The sequence below is a fragment of the Myotis lucifugus genome, unplaced genomic scaffold, assembly GCF_000147115.1.
Source record: "Myotis lucifugus unplaced genomic scaffold, Myoluc2.0 scaffold_68, whole genome shotgun sequence".
NCBI lineage: Eukaryota > Metazoa > Chordata > Mammalia > Chiroptera > Vespertilionidae > Myotis > Myotis lucifugus.
The window spans coordinates 3,517,230-3,536,353 of NW_005871116.1; the positions used below are offsets into that span (position 1 = coordinate 3,517,230).

Here is a 19,124-nt window from a genome sequence, read left to right on the forward strand (position 1 = left end):
GCCACCGGAATGGTTGATGACTACCTCAGAGAGAGGAAAGCGCAGCATTGAGTAGTTTCGTTTACTTTCCATGGTTCCTCTTTTCTTTCAAGAACTGCCAGGTACGTGGCCTGTGTTCATTTGGCATCCTTTGGACTGTGCAGCAGGTGGTCAGGGCCAAGTACCCCCTCGCTCTCATCTATATGTCTGCATTAGTAAGTGAAGCCACGCTGTGGGACCCGTTTGGGCAGAGCTCCTAGAGGCCACCTGGAAGGAACTCGCTTCTGGCTCAGCAGCCTCATCTCCTTGAACCTGTGGATGCGAAGCAGCGCAGCAGGTGCTCCGTGCACGCAGCTCCTTCCTCTGCCTCCTGCCCGTGACGTCAGCGCAATGTTGATCGATCACGTTTCTAAACAAGCACACCTGGGGGTGCCGTTTGCCTAATGAAGACGGCACTGCCGGCACTGCCGCTGCCTCTGGTACCCCACGCCCCGCACTCCACGCTCAACCCCACGGAGAGAGGGAGGAAAGGACTCACCTAAAGCCAGGTGGCTGTCAGCCGGCCTCCATGTACCTGCACACACCAGGGCTTCTGTTCGGGCTCTTCAACACTGTGCTCGCATGTATCTAAGCCTTTTCCTAACACAGTACCAACGAGTATCTCGGTTAGTAATTCCGAGAGGACCTTGGGTTCAGTGTTGTCATTCACCCTCGTGTTCCTTTGTCACAACGCAATTGTAAAAGCCCACAGAGATGTCAGTGGCAGTGCTGACTGACTTGTAAACACTCTTTCATAGTTTCTTTAAAAAATAATGCATGCCCTGGAAGTCGTTTTTGTTGTAACAAGCTCTAATTAAAGTGTTTCACCACTGTTCATGCTTTCTCTACCTCCATGAAATAGAAACCTAACAATTAGCATAGCTCATAAATCACCTCAGGAGCTGGTGTGCCCGGATGCCACGCTAACCCTCCCCGTCAGGATCTCTGGCATGAGGCCTGGCGTCTCTGTCCACCAGGCGTTCATTCGGATGCACACTCAGCTTTGAGACTCACTGGCCTAAGTCAAATGAAGGTAACTTTCTGAACCATAACAAAACACCAGTAGGAAATGCTAGACTAATAATAACCGTTTGCTTACAGTTTCACTTTAACTATAGTTTTGGCTATAAACATTCCTCTCCCATGTTCATAACCACCAAGTAAATTAGTATTTCAAACCTTCAGTTTCAATACTGTATGGGCAGGGTACCCTGACGATTCAGGCTGGGGCAGGGACCTTGTCGCACAGCAGCTACGGAAGTCTGCTGACATTCTAACACCCGACTCCCATGACTTCAAGCGAAACTGGCTCTCCCTGGAGTGTTTATTAAGGTCTAGTTGAATTAGACATCTGTTTGTCCTAGGAGCTCTGCAGAAAGATAAGCTGGTCTTCATCTCAAAGAATTTAGAAAACATTAAGTATTTTGCATAAAGAACTTTAAAGATAAAACGCCTTGAGAATCGGTTAAGTTTTTACAGCATGGTAACAAAGTAGTATGTTCAATTGAATGGACTTAGCAAATGCAATTTAGTCTCTATAAGCCTCAAAGAAATAAAGCTTTAGTATACTTTGGTTTCTTTTTTTGAGATCAAAAGTAGTTGTTATAGTCTGACTGTCCCCCCAAAATGTGTATGTTGAAATTCTAACCCCCAGATGATGGTGTTGGTAGGTGGGGCCTTCAGAGATGATCAGGTCATGAGGCCGGAGCCTCTGAGAGTCAGACTGATGCTCTCAGCGCAGGGAGCTCCCTAGCCCCTTCGCCACGCGAGGACACAGGAGTCTGGGCGCTGCGAGCCCTCGCCAGGCGCCTGGCTTGGCCATGCTGGCCCTGGCCTGGCTGCCAGCCCATGCCTGTGAGAAAGAAGCTCCTGCTGTGAAGGCCCAGCGTGTGGTGCTTTGTGACAGCAGCCCCAGCAGCCCGCAAGGACTAAGACAGCACTTGTTTGAATATTTTTACATATCGAAGAGTTTTAAAAAATGAAATAAAGTTCCTCAAGTTCAGCTATATTACCACATTTTCCAAAGATCAACTGTAGGATGATTCACTGTACTTTTTTATTTGGGGGCCTACTATTTAACGACACATACCATGAAAGGCAATGAAAAACAATACACAGAAATGTGCTTCAAGACCAAAATATCCAAAATAAATCTATATCTAAAAGCAAGACATACATTTTACAACACTTAATCAGCTGCAATAGACCACAGCTTTGACAGCAAATTTTAATCTCCAGGCTTGATAATTTCCCCTGTGGTGTATTCTTCCCCCACCAGGTGGCCGTATGTTACCCTGTCTGCTCAGGCAAGTTTCTGCCTGAGAAATCAATCACCTCACACAGAAGTCATCATCCTATCATTTTTATTGTAAGTCAATTCCTCAAAAACTTCAGAACTGTTCAGAAGATAGATCCATTTTTTCGAGACCCTTGATAATGATTTGAGGGTAAAACTGTAAAGATAGGTTTGATTATATTATGAATAATGTTTAAGAGAGTGCAGATATTTGAAGACATTTTGAACAAGCCAGGAATGTGTCATTGAACTAGGTTATCTGTGTTGCTTAAAAGTCCCTTTTACTGGGAAGCATATATATCAGCCTCAGTGGTACATACTTCAAATCAACACTGATTGTTTTAAAATTTCAAACAGAACAACACAAGTTTAAGAATTTTAAGTACATTTTATTAAGAATGTATCCCTTTGATAAGATTATGCTTCAGGAGGCTTTTAATGCCCTTGACATAAACTGTACACATTATACAAAAACAAGAAAACCACAAAAAAAAAAATCAAGGTGAGAAAAACCATTTAGGGACAAACCTTATTTAAATTATACACAACTCAATGAAATATTCTTACGGAAAATATATAAATACTTTTTCTTTCTATGTTACAGTTATACAATATAAATCATATTTCAATGTCTGTTCAGTGACCTACAAACACCAGAACCTCCAAATATGTAGCAGCGTATTACTAAATTAAAAAAAGAAGAAAGTCATGTGGTCAGGGAGCATTAATCTGAGATTTTTTTTCACAATCCCTTACCACTTTTCAAAACTAATTTACACCATTTGTTTTACAATGCAGCATCAGGGTTTCTGACAGGCCAATACTGGAACATTTCCAACTATTATCTATGAAACATTTTTATCTCCCCCCACCTCTGCCCCAAAACTTTGCATTTTGTGCTAAATCAACCTTTTTAGTGGCAAAATTACAAGGTATACTTTTTTGGCATAAATTATCTTTCTCAAATTAAATATTTTATTTAAAAAATCAAACAAAATGTGCAATTCATGCATGCTGTGGCATAGCTATCCACCTACATTACAAAAACACTCCCAAGGGGGGAATCCGCATTCCGTGTTGGTCATACAAACCTACTATGAATGAAAACTACCCTGGGCACCTGGGACTGAAAGAAAACAATAGTGCTCCTAGAAAGGGTTCAGATTTCCATGTCCTTTGAGAAACACTGCTGTTGATTCACGGGCATGCTTTCGTTACGAAACTCTCACTGAAGGACTACTGGTAATCATGTATTTCCTGACTGGCAGATAAGGGAGACCTTTCCCAACTTACATTTTGGAAAAGCTGAAATGTTCTTTTATTCCAACAGTTCTGGTAAAACTCTGGCAATGAACTCTACCTTTTCTTTTCCCTATGGTTTAATGGGTTGTGAATCTGAGATAAAACTGGAAGCACAGGACAAAGGGAAAAACCTTACTTCCAAAGGACCCTTTTCCAAGGTAGTTTACAAAGCTCATCTCACACAAAATCAGCACCTCCCTCTCACCATGCAAAAATAATTGCAGTTATAATTTGGATGACAATTTGGTGTTTATTGCTTAATCATCTGTGCTTAATGTGGGATAAAACGCATCCTCTGAATGGAATGAAAATCTGTATATAAACAGCAGTAGACAAATCTAAATACGCATGGACACCCCATTGTTGAGCACTTTGCCATTGTAATATGCCCTGAAAAACTCAGCTTTAATTGTTCCAAGCTCCAGATAAAAGAGCTGAAAACTATTAAAGACAACATTTTAAAAGGACTTGCACACATATTAGAGTAACTAGTATAGTAATGTATATACCCACCTCCGAAGAGCCTTTTTTTAATGTCACTGTCTTACAGGATGTCCAAATGCTACCAATCTTCATTAAAAAATTTTTTTATTAGGGAGAAGAAACTTTTCCCCTCAAATCTACCTAAGCATAAACAGGAAATAAAAATGTAAGAAATTTTAGATCATATTTAATTACGAATACTAATTTCTAATTTTATCAGTATTTATTTAGTAGGTGAAGCTAAAAATCTGTTCTTGAAAAAAATTTCAATTAAAAATACTTTACTTTACTATTAGAAATTCACAGTTTACAACCAGCACAACTGTCCAAATTCCTCCAAATTATCAGTAATTACCAATAGTACAGATTTATATGAACTAAGATTAATCCTAAAATCTTGAAAACCTATAGTACTGACATTATTTTGGTATTTTTTAGTCTGGTAATATCTATCATTTATAGATGATTTTCTCAATTACTTCTATTACCACTGACCCCATTCCTAACCTGTTCTGCTATAATTTATTATTTTTAAACCCCTAAGGTGATCGATCACTTGGCACTGCATGTGAGCATTTTTCATCATTAATGTCTACTTTTATACAAACAAGTACTCAAAAAGAACATATTCGACCTGTCAGTGAAACATATACACTTAAGTACATTTGTTCCTTAAATTACTGATAACCAAAAAGCTCTGAGTGTCTCCCCAAACTAAGTGCTATAGGCAAATATTAGGATGCATACATACAAGTCTTTCAAAGTAATTATAAAAACACAAACAAAACAGTTCAGACAAACAGTAATGAGACTTCATTTCAGGATGGACGAGTGAGGTGGGGCCCCGGGATGGGGATGATGTGTGTGACAAAAAAGAATTACTGTTACCTTCTGAGGGGTAAAACCACAGATTTTATACTCTCTATTAATATTAACTGAGGTAGTGTTTAAAATGAATGTCTAAAATAGGTTAATCCCATTGTGAATAAGATTACTATGTTACTGCCTTTGGAGTTTTTAACCACTATCTGGTCTAGTATCTCTAACATTTGGTTCTCTGGAAAGCAGTTTAATCACCCAAAACCAAAGACCAAGGTGACAGGCAAATTATTGTCGACATTTAAATGAACATTTGGGTTAAGGATAAGTTGAAGTATAAAAAAGTATATTTTGTCTTCAATTGGATTTGAGAGGAAGTCTAAAGAACCACTTTTTAACAGAAGCAGCAGTCCAGCCCTTGTCTGCTTCGTAGCATGTCACTTGCTACACAGTGCACATGAGAACAGTTCGTGAAGTGCAGTCAGAGGTGTTATAAAGTAAGATGAAATGTTTCATCCCAGTGGGAACTTTCAGTGCCAGTTAATTAAAAAAAAAAAAAAAAGGTATTTCTGTGAGTTCTGCTTTCTGGTTCACAGGGTTCTTTACAGAGATCTCAGAGAACGAGCCCATTGTAAAGAGGATCTGTGACCTGGAAAACATGAATCAGTGTGTTAGGATGATGTCAAAGCTGATGTGTGACTGTAAAAATGGCATACACAAATGATTAAAAAAAGGGTCCTAATTAGTCCAGCTGGAATTTTTTTCTATTTATATATAGACCTTAAAAAATGATCCTTTCATTTACAAGCATTCTAATGATGATTGGCCATGCTATTTTTATATACAAATTTGCATATAGGTTTAATTTCTGTTAGACATATACAAATTAAACACATAAATAAACAAAACCTTGCCTCGTCAACTTAATTTCACAACTGTGACCAAGGCAATTACTGTACTCATAAACTAACCAATCACTGCATTTAGTTTGTGCAAAACAAGAACACTGACATAAACATTAAATTACTGCTGCTTTAAAATTTGGTACTTAAGGCTTTTCACTACAATTTTTAATCATAATAACAGTGTCATTAATAATTTTTAAAAGGAAATATGGCTTTTCTTTTCCCATGGAATGTGTAGTAAATTGTAGGCAAACTTAACTTTTCCTTAAAGTATCATTTAATGCTTTCTTTTGCTTTAGGTCTGCATTAATAGTGCTTATTCAAGTTCCTGTTTAAAATGGTAATATGGGAAGAGGATGAAAACGGCAGTCCACTGAACACATATATATGCACTCTAGAAGTGGGAAAAAGCTGAACTGTAAAATGATTTTCTGATTTCAATCAGGAACTGTAGTGAAAAACCTTAAATCGGTTCAAATAGCCTATAATAACAACACCTTGGAACAAAACTGAAGAGAAGGAAAACAAATAAAAAACTTTATGAAAATCTAATAACATAAAAATAACTTATAAGTCCCGGGTCGTTGAGGCTCTTCTTTCGCTTTGAGGTTACAAAGCTCTGACGTAGTGTTACAGACACTAGGGAAAGTTCCCTCTCATACCAGCAGTTACAGCACAAACCATTGTGCTGACGGATGATGTCTCGGAGACACTGACTCCTGGTTTCCATAAATTAGTTAACAAACAAGGCATGTTTTTATTTGCCCTAAAAAAGGGTTCAAAAATAACTGTGTGAAGGGTGCCTCTGTGTATCCTATTATTGTTCCACTGTTGTTATGCACGTAAAATGAAAAAATAGAAAACCTATGTAGGTATTCAGTGCTTGGCTCTTGCATACAATGGTAACTAAAACTTTTAAAACTGTGGTAATGAACAGTGAACCCCCAAAGGGGCTCCAGGGGAGAGAGGAAGATGTTTGCTTAGGGAAGTCGGCAGTTCCACTGTTCCTGCACCCAAACTGTTGGCACAGTGCACAGAAGGCGCTCCTGTCCCTGCTGCCCCGTCCGCGGCGTTGTCAGCGGCGTTGACGAACTGCACAATGTGAATGTGTGAATAGCATCTGCCTACATACATCCTAAACAAGAGGTCAGGACTCTGCCGATGGATCAACTACAGGTTGCTTTGGTGGTACTGCCAACACAGCCTCTGCTTCTTCATGCATCTAGGGAAGAAGTGGTCCAATTTAATGACTTTCTAGTATATCAACAGATATCATCTCTCTTTTAAACACAGAATTATTTTTGAAAGATAAATTTCAGTACAAATTCTACTTACTTGTAAAAACTGTACATCTTGAAATAATTCTTGTATGAATCTCCGACACTGAAGTCTAAACGTGCAGTGTGCCAGCAAATGGGAAACCTCCGAGTAAAGGCAGATGTCATCAAATGTCTGTGGATACTTCTCCTTAATTCTGTAATGAAAGGCAAGACTATGGAAGAAAACTATAACAACAGCTACTTTTGCCCCAGAGTATCTCTGTTTAAATATTCTTTCTCCAGATACTAATGATTAGATGGCATATCTGGGGTGATGGTATACGAATATAAAATATTAAATATTCCTACTTCACACTTAAATTAGAAAACTCACGTTTTGAGTTCTCTCTTAAAATAATCAAAACCCAAATGTTTCTTGAAAAGTTAGAAATATTCTTTTTCACTGGCATGAGAAATTGCAAAATTTATTTACCAGTCTAGGATGACTCAAATATTTTCAAAATTAATGTTTTAAAATAGAAATAAGTTTGTGTTTTTTTTAAGTTAGACTGAAGTTATTGATGCCCTGGACTGAGCTATCTGTTTTATCTTTCAACCTTTAAACAGTAGCTTTCACAGGACAGCACCTGAGAATCAGTGGTGGGGTGGACCGGGCAGTACACAGCTCAGGGCCATGACTCTAGAGCCCAGGCCAGCCTGCAGTGGGCCCCTGCATCTGCGTTACTACCGTGTTTAAAGTCTCTGAGGAGACCCTGAGGCGTTTCTCTTTTGAGGACCATTGCTTTAAATCGTACAAACCCAAAATGGTGAATATATAGTCTTTTACCATGTTGCTGTGATTTAAAAAAAACAACAAAAATTCTGCAATTTTTATTGAGAAAAAGAAGGAAAAATAGGGGAAAATTAACCCAAGAAAATATCATTTTTAAGTAGGCCAGCTTTTTTCATGCCTGGGATGAGGAAGAAAACAAAAACAAAAAAACTTTTTGGGCTCAGGATTCCCTTACTTTCTTAAAAATTACCAAAGACCCCCCAAAACTTATTTTTTGTGTGGGTTATGGCCATAAATAATTACCATGTTAGAAATTAAAATAAGAAACTTTCAAAATATTTATTCATTAAAGAAATAAACCCATTACATGTTAACATAAATACATATCTATACTACTAATAAAGAAATATGCAAATTGTCCAGGTCACCGTCACAATAACAGTAACAAATGAATAGCAGGCTGCATGGGGCGACAAGGCTGGCAGGGGGGTTAGTGAAGGATGACCAAAGGACTGAAAAGCAGGCTACGTGGGGCGACCAGGCCGGAAGGGGGGTTAGTGAGGGACGACCAAACGACTGAAAAGCAGGCTGCATGGGGCAACCAGGCCAGCAGGAGGGGCAGTTGGAGGCAACCAGGCCAGCAGGGGGGCAGTTGGGGGCAACCAGGCCGAAGGGGGGGCGGGGGGGGGGGGGGGACAGTTAGGGGCGACCAGGCCGGAAGGGGTGGCAGTTAGGGGTGATCAAGCTGGCAAGCAGAGGTGAGTGTTTAGGAGCCAGCAGTCCCGGATTGTGAGAGGGATGTCCGATTGCTGGTTTAGGCCTAAACCGGCAGTCAGACAACCCCCAAGGAGTCCCGGATTGGAGAGGGTGCAGGCTGGGCTGAGGGAAGCACCCCCCCCCCCCCACATGAATTTCATGCACTGGGCCTCTAGCATTTTAATAAAAAAAATAACTAGACTTTCCAAAACTAGAAAAGAAAGAGTAGTATTATTTCACATTTCCACTGATCTCTTTAAAGTCTGGCTGAAAGAAGACAGCTGGGTTAACACACCTGCTTCTGCTTCAGTCTGTTATCACATGTCATTTGGTTGAAGTACATGAAGAAAATCTAGCCTCACACAGATATGCCATCCTGAGAACTACTGATGTAAGCTACCTTTTGAAGTTATTTCAAGTATCTTTTTCACAATAAAAAGCAGAACAAAGAATACTCAGGCTTGGTATTAACTTACGTTAAAAGCCCAGTTTCATGACATTTAGTTGAAACTGAACTACTCAAGTTAATGACTAATCTTAGGACTTCTTTGCGAAGGAGTATACGGCACATTGGTGTATCATCTGGAATTGTTTTAACACCTGAAAAGAAGATTAAAATATTTTATCTATATCACAATAGAAAATGTTGTAAGAAATGGAATTTGTTGTTAAACTTTATCTAAAGATTTAAAACTGGGCCCTGGCCAGCTTGGCTCAGTGGATAGAGCGTCAGCCTGTGGACTGAAGGTCCCAGGTTCAATTCCTGCCAAGGGCACATGCCTGGGTTGCGGGCTCGATCCCCAGTAGGGGGCATGCAGGAGGCAGCTGATCAATCATTCTCTTTCATCATTGATGTTTCTATCTCTCTCTCCTTCTCCCTTCCTCTCTGAAAATAATAAAGAAATATATTTTTTTAAAAAGATTTAAAACTGAGATAAACTGCACATACTCTGATCATTTGGGAACAAAATTCTTTCTAATGAAAGGAGACAACTAAGAAGGTACATATATATGTTAATATAGTTAAGTGCAATAATTGGCTAAACAGGCCTCACTAAAATGGATGTCATAGTTCTGAGACAACTTTAACAATATTTAGGAACAACAATAAACTTAGTTTTATTAACAATGCTGGCATTTGAATCTAACAACTTACCTAGCAGCAATTCTGTGCTTTTGGTGCTGCTGGCTGAGCCTTCTTGAGACACGCCATCACTACATCCAGAAATCCCTGAGAACTTAGAGGGAACCACTTCTAAGGGATTATGGAGAGTCTGCTCGCACCAATCAGAATATGGAATGTCTTGAAGGTCTGAAGAGAAAGATCAGTTATTTCAATTAAAGTGTCTCAATGGCTTAATTCCTGTGCTTGTATTGTATACCATAGAGGAGATGCTTCCTTGTAATTTCTGTCCAGTTTCCAACAATTATGTTTCATAATGAAGATTTTCAAAGTAGACTACTCAGATAATGAAATTTGTTAAATTCTCAAGAAATATATACTACATACAGTTTTATTTAAAAATTCAAATAAAGATATATATAGCATAGAAAGCACCTTATCTATCCCCTCCCATCCCTCACAACCCCAAACTAAATATCACTCTCCACAGAAAAATATGGTTAAAAGTCTGTATATAAATTAATCTTTCTTGCTTCTTTGGATGTAAAGGGGGATTATACTATGTGTATTGTTCTATGACTTCCTTCCCGCCCATTTAATAATTACCAATGTAAGAACCATACTTCCCTGGCTTATCACTACTATAACTGAACTATCAGAACTTATGAGAGTAGAGAGGAAGGAGTGTCATTATCTAGCTCAGATAAAATACTCCTTACACTTAGGATGGGGTAGACTTACTAAATAGACAGTGTGCTTGTATACAAACTTGCATGTGTGTAAGAGAGAGAGGGACAAGAAGAAACAGCAGGAAAATGCTGAAACAGGGCACAATTTGTTCAAAACTTTATGTCAGTTAGAGTATGTCAACTGTAAGAGAAGAGAATGGTGAAAAAGACACTAGTGAGGCCACACAGAGTCTTGTGTGCTGGGCATGAACAGACAGTGAAGAACTTTCAAGAAATTAATCCCAAGGAACAGTTTAAAAGTAAACTAGAAGGGGCCAAAATTGGAGACTGAAACACCACTCCAACAAGGAGGTGCTGGCTGAACTAAGGCTGAGGGCATGAGAATGCAGTGTGAGGGATGCTGGATAGGGCTGGGGATGACCTACGTGTGACTGGAGCAGATTCAAATTCAGGTGGATTCATCCAGAAGGACGTAATCACTCACCTGAATGACTACATATTGCACTTAGTTGGTTACTGGGTTGAAAACCCAGAATTTGAACACAGACACAATACAGGCAGTTATCATCTGTATGCTCTTGTAGCCCAGTGTCTTCTGTGCTCTCTAAGAACAAAGAAGCATCTGAATGGATTGAATTCATTATTTCCGTAAGACTCATCTGCTGCCTCAGCAAGTGGAAGGAATTTTTTACCAGACCTCCAGTGCCAGATGGAAGACCTGTGCAGAAGTAAACAAAACACACTGGTAAAGACAGCATCAATGATCCTTCCTTCAAGTGCCTTAACCTATGTGACAGTTTACAGGAGGGAGGCTAGAGAAGAAAACCAGAACTCTTCTTACCACTCAAAACTGGGAAAAGAATAATTTGCTTTAATTAGGAAACTAATGTAAAGTCAGCAGATATGTTTCCATTACTTTAATATGAGACTTAGGTACAAAATGGAAAACAGATTGTACAATGAAGACATCGTTTTAGTTATCCTCAGTATTTTCATAAAGCAAAGTAATAATTCTGAGTCTAAAGTGGTACTTCTTTAAAAGCAATAATCACAATTATAAAGCCTTAAACCTATGGCTGATATGCATATATTTATTAAAATATGACAGACCATAACAAAGAGAGATCATACAATATATAAGTACATTTTTATCTCTCTCTATCCTTTGCCCAAATGGCTATTACTTAGACCTATGAGGATTAGTGTTACAAATTTTTCATGTATTCTTTTTTTAAAAACAGAAATAACTGACCTAGTTTTTGTCTTCTTAGAGGCTGGTTACTTACTTGGAAAAACATTTTCTTATGTCCATTACACACACACAAAAAATGTGGTTTAATTTTAAATGGCCTCAATTATTTTGGTATAAATGATCCAAAAGTAAGTATACCTGAATTTGTAGTCATCCTACCAAAAACAACATCCTTTAAATTTTCTTAAATTTTTTTTCTTTTTCTTTTAAATACAAAGAGAAGTCTCATGAGAACAAAATCATGAATTACCTCCTGCTTCATGAACAAACACTCTTGCACCTCGATCATCAATTGGAGGTATGGTTTTAGTCTGAAAATAGGGAATATCCTTTACCTAAACCAGATATAAATCACGGTTAAGTCCAGCTATAAAAACAAGTCCACTTTATGAATAGTAGCAAAAACAAATGAAATGCACTTTAAATGGAATTACTATAGCACATGAACCTATAACAAAAAGTTTACTGAAGAAACTTAAACTACCAAAACTTGACAAAAATAACAAATAACTCTTAAAGTCCTTGTCTAGTCTTAGTGATTTAAATGGACATCAAAGTAATTATTTTAGAATTTATCCAAAATGTATTTAGACATCTAAGCAAATGTATGTATTTTTTAAAAGTATTTTTACTGCTTTCAGAGACGGAGAGAGAAACATCAATGATCAGAGAGAATCACTGATCCATTGCCTCCTGGATGCCCTCTACTGGGGATCGAGCCTCATCCTGGGCATGTGCCCTGACTGGGAATTGAAACATGATCTCCTGGTTCAAAGCTCGATGCTCAACCATGGACTAACACTGGACTGGCCAAATGTGAATTATTTAGGACTATCTATCAGCTAGGGATTGTGAGTATCTCATGGGATTCAGGCCACCTTAAATGACTGGGTACAACATGTGCTGTCCTGTGTGAGAAAAATAGGACCAAGGGTTAAAAAACAAGAAATACATGGTGCACCTCATACTTACAAAATATTACATGTCAGTTTTATCTCAATTTTTAAAAAGCTAACAGGAATAAAGTCAAATGTGACTAAAAGGGAAGGCTAGGAATTCACTAAATTTCTTCAGAGAATCTATTATATAAAAGCCCAGCGACCCTTATGGTGGGATGACCAGAACGACCGGTCACTATGACACACACTGACCATTAAGGGGCAGACGCTCAACGCAGGAGCTGTCCCCTGGTGGTCAGTGCGCTTTCACAGCAGGAGCACCGCTCAGCCAGAAGCCGGGCTCACGGCTGGTGAGTGCAGTGGCGGTGGCGGGAGCCTCTCCCACCTCCATGGCAGCGCTAAGGAGCAGTGAGCCAGGTGGTAAGGAGAGAGCAGGTGAGCAGTGAGGAGCAAGCAGGCAGGTGGTTAGGAGCAAGGAGTCCCGAATTACGAGAGGGCACAGGCTGGGATGAGGGACATCCCCCAGCCCCCCGCACAAATTTTGTGCATTGGGCCTCTAGTATACTGATAAAGAAAATGAACAAGATGCCAATTTATCATTAAGGCATTAGAAGGGAAGGTAGTGTTCTAGGGACTTGGAGGTACTAAATAAGAATATGTAACAGGAATTTCTGGAAGATGGCGGCATAGGTACACACTTATACTTGCTGCCTCGCACAACCTCATCAAAACTACAACTAAAAGACAAAACAGATATCATCCAGAACCACAAGAAGGCTGGCTGAGTGGCAATTCTACAACTAGAGGGAAAGAGAAAAGCACATTGCAACTGGTAGGAGGTGCAGAGGTGCGGAAGTGTGGAGGTACAGAGGCACGCGCAGAAACAGGCGAGCAACTGGGTACGCTGTTGTCTTTTTCAATTGGGAGGGAGATACAAGCTCCCAATTGCTCTGAACTCCAGTTCTGGGGATCCAAACTCATACAGGGAGAAACTGGACTGTCTGGCATCAGGCCAGAACGCAAGGGCGGCTATCTCGCAGAGGTGCTTGCAGCGATCATTGTTCCTGCATGGGGCCACAGGACACAGAGACCCAGGGAACTCTCCGAGGCAGGGCTGACTGGCAGTCACTGTGGTTTGCTCCACTTTGATGATTCCCTGAGGCCCCGCCCCTCCCAATTTACAACCCCACCCAAGCAGTGAGCAGAGGCTTTTGCATATGAATGGCCTGTTCTTTTGCAATCTAAAACCTAACAAACTGCAGCTGGGTCAAAGAGCGCCAAAGCTTCCAAAAGAAGGCCTAGACCAGTGTTCGGCAAACTCATTAGTCAACAGAGCCAAATATCAACAGTATAACTATTGAAATTTCTTTTGAGAGCCAAATTTTTTAAACTTAAACTATATAGGTAGGTACATTGTTATTAACTTAATTAGGGTACTCCTAAGGCTTAGGAAGAGCCACACTCAAGGGGCCAAAGAGCTGCATGTGGCTCACGAGCCGCAGTTTGCTGACCACTGGCCTAGACAGCAGCCTGCATTACTTCACAGCTGGGCCTCATCTGGGCACTTCCAAACCTCAAACAAAGAGGAGGAATCTGCAGAGCTCTCTGTAGCTCATGCTGGGTGGCCTCAGGCAGTGGCTGACTTTGCACCTCCTTGGAGATCCAAGAGCCAGTGTACCCAGTTGTCAGAGTGAGACCATAACAGAGTACAACTCTTCACATCCATAAGCGACACACCCAAGGGCAGAATTAGTGAGCACCAAAGCTCCACTGAATCACGTCCTGCTCCATAACGGTATCTCCAGCACAGCAGTTCTCCCATTGTAGACACAGCTGGTCCTCACAGCCAACTGGCCTGGTGGTCAATTCCTCACAGTGATACCAACAGCAATCAAGACTTAACTACAACAAGACTGTGCACACAGCCCACAAAGGGGTGCACCAAGAGTGTCCACCTTAGGTAATTAGGGAGGCTGAGCCACTGAGCCTTATAGGACACCTAGCACACAAAGCCACTCTACCAACACAGGGAAGCAGCCAAAATGTGGAGACAAAGAAACAGGTCACAAACGAAAGAAATGGAGGAAAGCAAACTACTGGATATAGAGTTCAAAACCAAGATTATAAGGTAACTCAAGAATCTTCTAGAAATCTCCGAGAAATTTAGTGAGACCATCAAGAATATGAAAAAGGACCAATTAGAAATTAAGCATATACTTACTGAAATAAAGAATAATATACAGAGATCCAACAGCAGACTAGAGGACCCCAAGAATCAAGTCAAAGATTTGAAATATGAAGAAGCAAAAAACACCCAATCAGAAAAGCAAAAAGAAAAAAGAATCCAAAAATATGAAGACAGTGTAAGGAGCCTCTGGGATAACTTTAAGCATACCAACATCCAAATTATGGGGGTGCCAGAAGAAGAGAGAGAGCAAGATATTGAAAATCTATTTGAAGAAATAATGACAGAAAACTTCCCCTACCTGGTGAAAGAAATAGACTTACAAGTCCAGAAAGCGCAGAGAACCCCAAACAAAAGGAATCCAAAGAGGACCACCCCAACACACATCATAATTAAAATGTCAAGGGCAAAAGACAAAGAGAGAATCTTAAAAGCAGCAAGAGAAAAACAGTTACCCATACGACTATCAGCTGATTTCTCAACAGAAACCATGCAGGCCAGAAGGGAATGGCAAGAAATATTCAAAGTGATGAATAGCAAGAACCTACAACCAAGATTACTCTACCCAGCAAAGCTATCATTTAGAATTGAAGGTCATATAAAGAGCTTCACAGATAAGAAAAAGCTAAAGGAGTTCATCACCACCAAACCAGTATTATATGAAATGCTGAAGGGTATTCTTTAAGAAGGGGAAGAAGAAAAAAGTAAAGATAAAAATTATGAACAACAAAGTGACAACAAATACATATCTATCAATAAGTGAATTTAAAAATCAAGTGAATAAAAAACCTGATGAACAGAGAAAACTGGTGAATATAATAGAATCAGGGTTATAGAAAGGGAGTGGACTGACAATTCTCGGAGGGAAAGGGGTGTGGGGGGTGCAGGAAGAGACTGGACAAAAATCGTACACCTATGGATGAGGACAGTGGCGGAGGGGGTAAGGGCAGAGAGTGGGGTGGGAACCGGGTGGAGGGGAGCTCTGGTGGGGAAAAAAGAGGAACAACTGTAATAATCTGAACAATAAAGATTTATTAATAAAAAAATTGAACAAGATTTTAAAAACAAAACAAACAAAAAAAGAATATGTAACAGGTGAGAAAGGTGAAATAATTTTCATAAAATTTCTTTAAACTGCTTTAAAAATCACTTTCTCCAAATTAGTATTCACTCTATAATTTCTAGCAAGCAGGAAACCAACTCATAAGAAAACAAGAGGATTTAGGATACCTGGAATATATCGTTGATGTCTACAGGAAGAGCAAGACCAATATAGTCATCTGAGCTCCCGTACGTCGCACTGGACACCATGGACCTCACTGAGGATGATCGCTGCAGGGTATTTTGGTTAATAGGACTCAATAAATCTTCTTTATCTAACGAAGCATAACTTAAAGCTTTCATGAACCTATAATACCATAAAAATCACTTGCATTAGTGTTCTGATTTATAATATTGACCATAAGAAAATTTTATTTTCATATATTCACAAAAAATAAGTAGCTAATAGCTAGTCAAATACTAAACAGGTCCATCTTATGTACTGAGAACATATAAACACTTGAAAATATTTAGCTGTTATAAACTGATAGAAAAAAGGTTATCAGTAATGTTGACTGTTACCAAAAACAATGTTATGGTCCTCCAGGTATAATTCTAGTATTATTTTTATGAAAATAAGAATAATTTCTTACCTTTTTTTCAATAATAATTATTTCAATGCTTTATCAACATAAGATTCATGTAGACAGAAGTCAGACACAAAATAGCAAAAAATGGTATCATTTGTAACTACAAGATAGCGTTATATGAAATATTTCCTCAATGTACTCCTTACCAGTGATTCCATAACAAATATGGCCTACTGATAGGCACCTTTCTCAGACAGATCCTTATTCACGCAATAGACATGCTAAAATATTTACTAGGGATCTGCTTTGTATATACAAGGAACTACTCAAGGTTCCACAGTATATGCATATTGATATTTGGAAACCCAAGTCACTTAAAGTGTAATAATGTAGTCCGGCCAATGTGGCTCCATGGTTGAGCATCAACCCATGAACCAAGAGGTCAGGGCACATGCCTGGGTTGTGGGCTCAATCTCCATTAGGGGGTGAGCAGGAGGCAGCCAATCAATGATGCTTCTATCTCTCTATCCCTCTCTAAAAATCAATAAAAACATGTTAAAAAAAATAAACTGTAACAATGTAGCCTGGTATTAAAACAAAGAATTACTTGTAAAGCACACAAAATAAATGCTTCATAAACAGTAGCTATTAAAATCATCATACTGCCCTGGCCAGTGTGGCTCAGTTGGTTGGAACATCGTCTATGCCCCAGTCCAGGCACATACCCAAGATGGGGGTTCGTTCCTTGGTCAGGGCACAAATGGGAGGCAGCCCATCATGTTTCTCTCTTACATCGACGTTTCTCTCTCTTTCCTCTCTCCCTTCCTGTCCTCTTTCTCTCTGGAATCAATGAAAAACATATCCTCAGGTGAGGTTTTAAAAAATTAATAAGTAAAATAAAGTTATCATAGCTAAGACCACTCTTAATTTGTACTAATCTCCAACTAAAAACCACCCGTAATTAAAATTTATGTATTTCAAAAAATAGGTGAGTGGTTTTTAAAGTGTAGTGTTATACCTCTCTAACTACATAAAACTCAAGGTCTACCGGAGTGGGCAGAAAAGGATTACTCGCTTTTTCAATCTCTAGTTCAACCAGAGTAGCTCCATTTAATCTTTTCCACATATTATTAGGTTTCCATAGAAATGTTTTGTAAAGAAAGCAACATTTAAAAATCTCAAAACTTACGATCTAGCCCTAGCTGATTGGGCTCAGTGGATAGAGTAGTGGCCTGCGGACTAAAGTGTCCCAGGTTTGATTCTGGTTAAGGGCACTCCCATTGGGGGGCGTGCAGGAGGCAACTGATCAATGATTCTCCCTCATCAGTGATGATTCTATCTCTCTCTCCCTCTCTGAAACAAAAACAACAACAACAACAAAAAAACACACAACAAAACATACAATCTAGTCCAGTCTCCAGTAAGGGAGGCACATGAAGTGCAAATAGAGAAAAATTCTTGAACTTTTACTACAGAGATTTATGACGGTGAGCAACTGGCTGAGAGGTTTGCCTGGCTTTGTTCTAGATTGCTAAGGTCTGCAGAGCTATTGAATTCCAGGCATAAGAGACATTATGGCAGGATTTGTAGAACTCTGTCCAAGTTCATTTACTCAGTGTCAGGACTAAAACTCAGGATTAAGGATTCCTACTTCAGTGTTTTTCCTACTATGCTCCAAGGTACAACCTGAGTGAGATATGTTTTTAAGATTGCTGGATTCATGCTATCCATTATACCACAGGTATCAGTATGCCTACTCTTCTAATTTTATTAAGAAAATGAAAAAAGGAAAAATCTTCTCAGCCTGGATTCCAAGCCATTATTTTACAGTAAATTTATAGTTATCATCATTGTTTTCATTGTCTCTGAATTAACCAAATAGGAAGACTAATGCCAACACGATTTTTTTCCTCCATGGAACCCGGTACAAAGTAAATTCTCAATACAGTTTGAAGTATAAATGAAAGACTTGATGAACATGAGTTCTGTTAAGCCTTCATGCCTTTGCATAAGCTGTTCCTATTTCTCTTGACTGCTTATTTTTGTTTTTATTATTTCTCTCGCAAGAAATATTTTCTCTCACCTATTCATTCTTCCTAATGCCAATGATTTGGCATTTTACTCTAGGAAATTTCCAAATCTTCTTCTCCTGTTCTAACAGAGACTATAGGAAATAAGATCCTAAGAACCCAGAGTGGTTAGAGAATAAGCAACTTGGGATAAATGTCTTTCTGGTTTATTCTTTTGAATATTTAAGCACTACACTTTTTATCTATGCTTTTTATTCAACTTGGATAGAAATGCCTGCTTCAATAAGATACAATGAACCTAATCAGATGGTTCAGAGTTAACAGCACTCGGGTCACTGCTGAGCTGTAAGATGGTGGTGCTCCTGTTTATTTTGGGGTGCTGTGTTCCTTACTGCCCCTGGCTGAATGCTACCAGGTTACTGTGGTTTTCTGAGTTTTCAAATACTTTCTGGTAATATTAAAGTTTCCTCCTCTGCTACCAATTTTATCAGCTGACCTTTCCTGTTACAGTGTGCCTCAATAAAAACTTCTAATTGCTGCTTCTATGGGCCTGAAAACCAGACATACTAGCTGGTGAAATAAATATTAACAAACTTTGAATGCAGGTCAGAGGCACCTCCTATGAATAAAATTCATGAACTTTTACTGCCTACGTTTATACTGGTGAGCTGTTGAGAGGTTTTC

At 39.2% G+C, this 19,124-nt stretch overlaps 1 protein-coding gene across 10 annotated transcripts in view; it reads right to left on the reverse strand.

Moving 5' to 3' along the window:
• Positions 1–2,682: 2,682 nt before the first annotated feature.
• RICTOR (RPTOR independent companion of MTOR complex 2) overlaps positions 2,683–19,124 on the reverse strand; it is a 94,844-nt gene continuing 78,402 nt past the window's right edge. For 5 of the 10 annotated variants that reach the window (XM_023755024.1, XM_023755022.1, XM_014457051.2 and 2 more), the window contains 7 exons: positions 16,010–16,187; positions 11,946–12,030; positions 10,928–11,161; positions 9,788–9,943; positions 9,108–9,231; positions 7,159–7,297; positions 2,683–7,045 (listed from right to left, as the gene is read on the reverse strand). In XM_023755024.1, the coding sequence (XP_023610792.1) occupies positions 6,971–7,045; positions 7,159–7,297; positions 9,108–9,231; positions 9,788–9,943; positions 10,928–11,161; positions 11,946–12,030; positions 16,010–16,187 (991 nt within the window). In that variant the 3' untranslated portion in view covers positions 2,683–6,970. Of the gene's footprint in view, positions 7,046–7,158; positions 7,298–9,107; positions 9,232–9,787; positions 9,944–10,927; positions 11,162–11,945; positions 12,031–16,009; positions 16,188–16,212; positions 17,251–19,124 lie in introns of those variants that run through there. The other 5 variants (XM_023755023.1, XR_002829633.1, XR_002829632.1 and 2 more) reach the window with 5 other exon arrangements.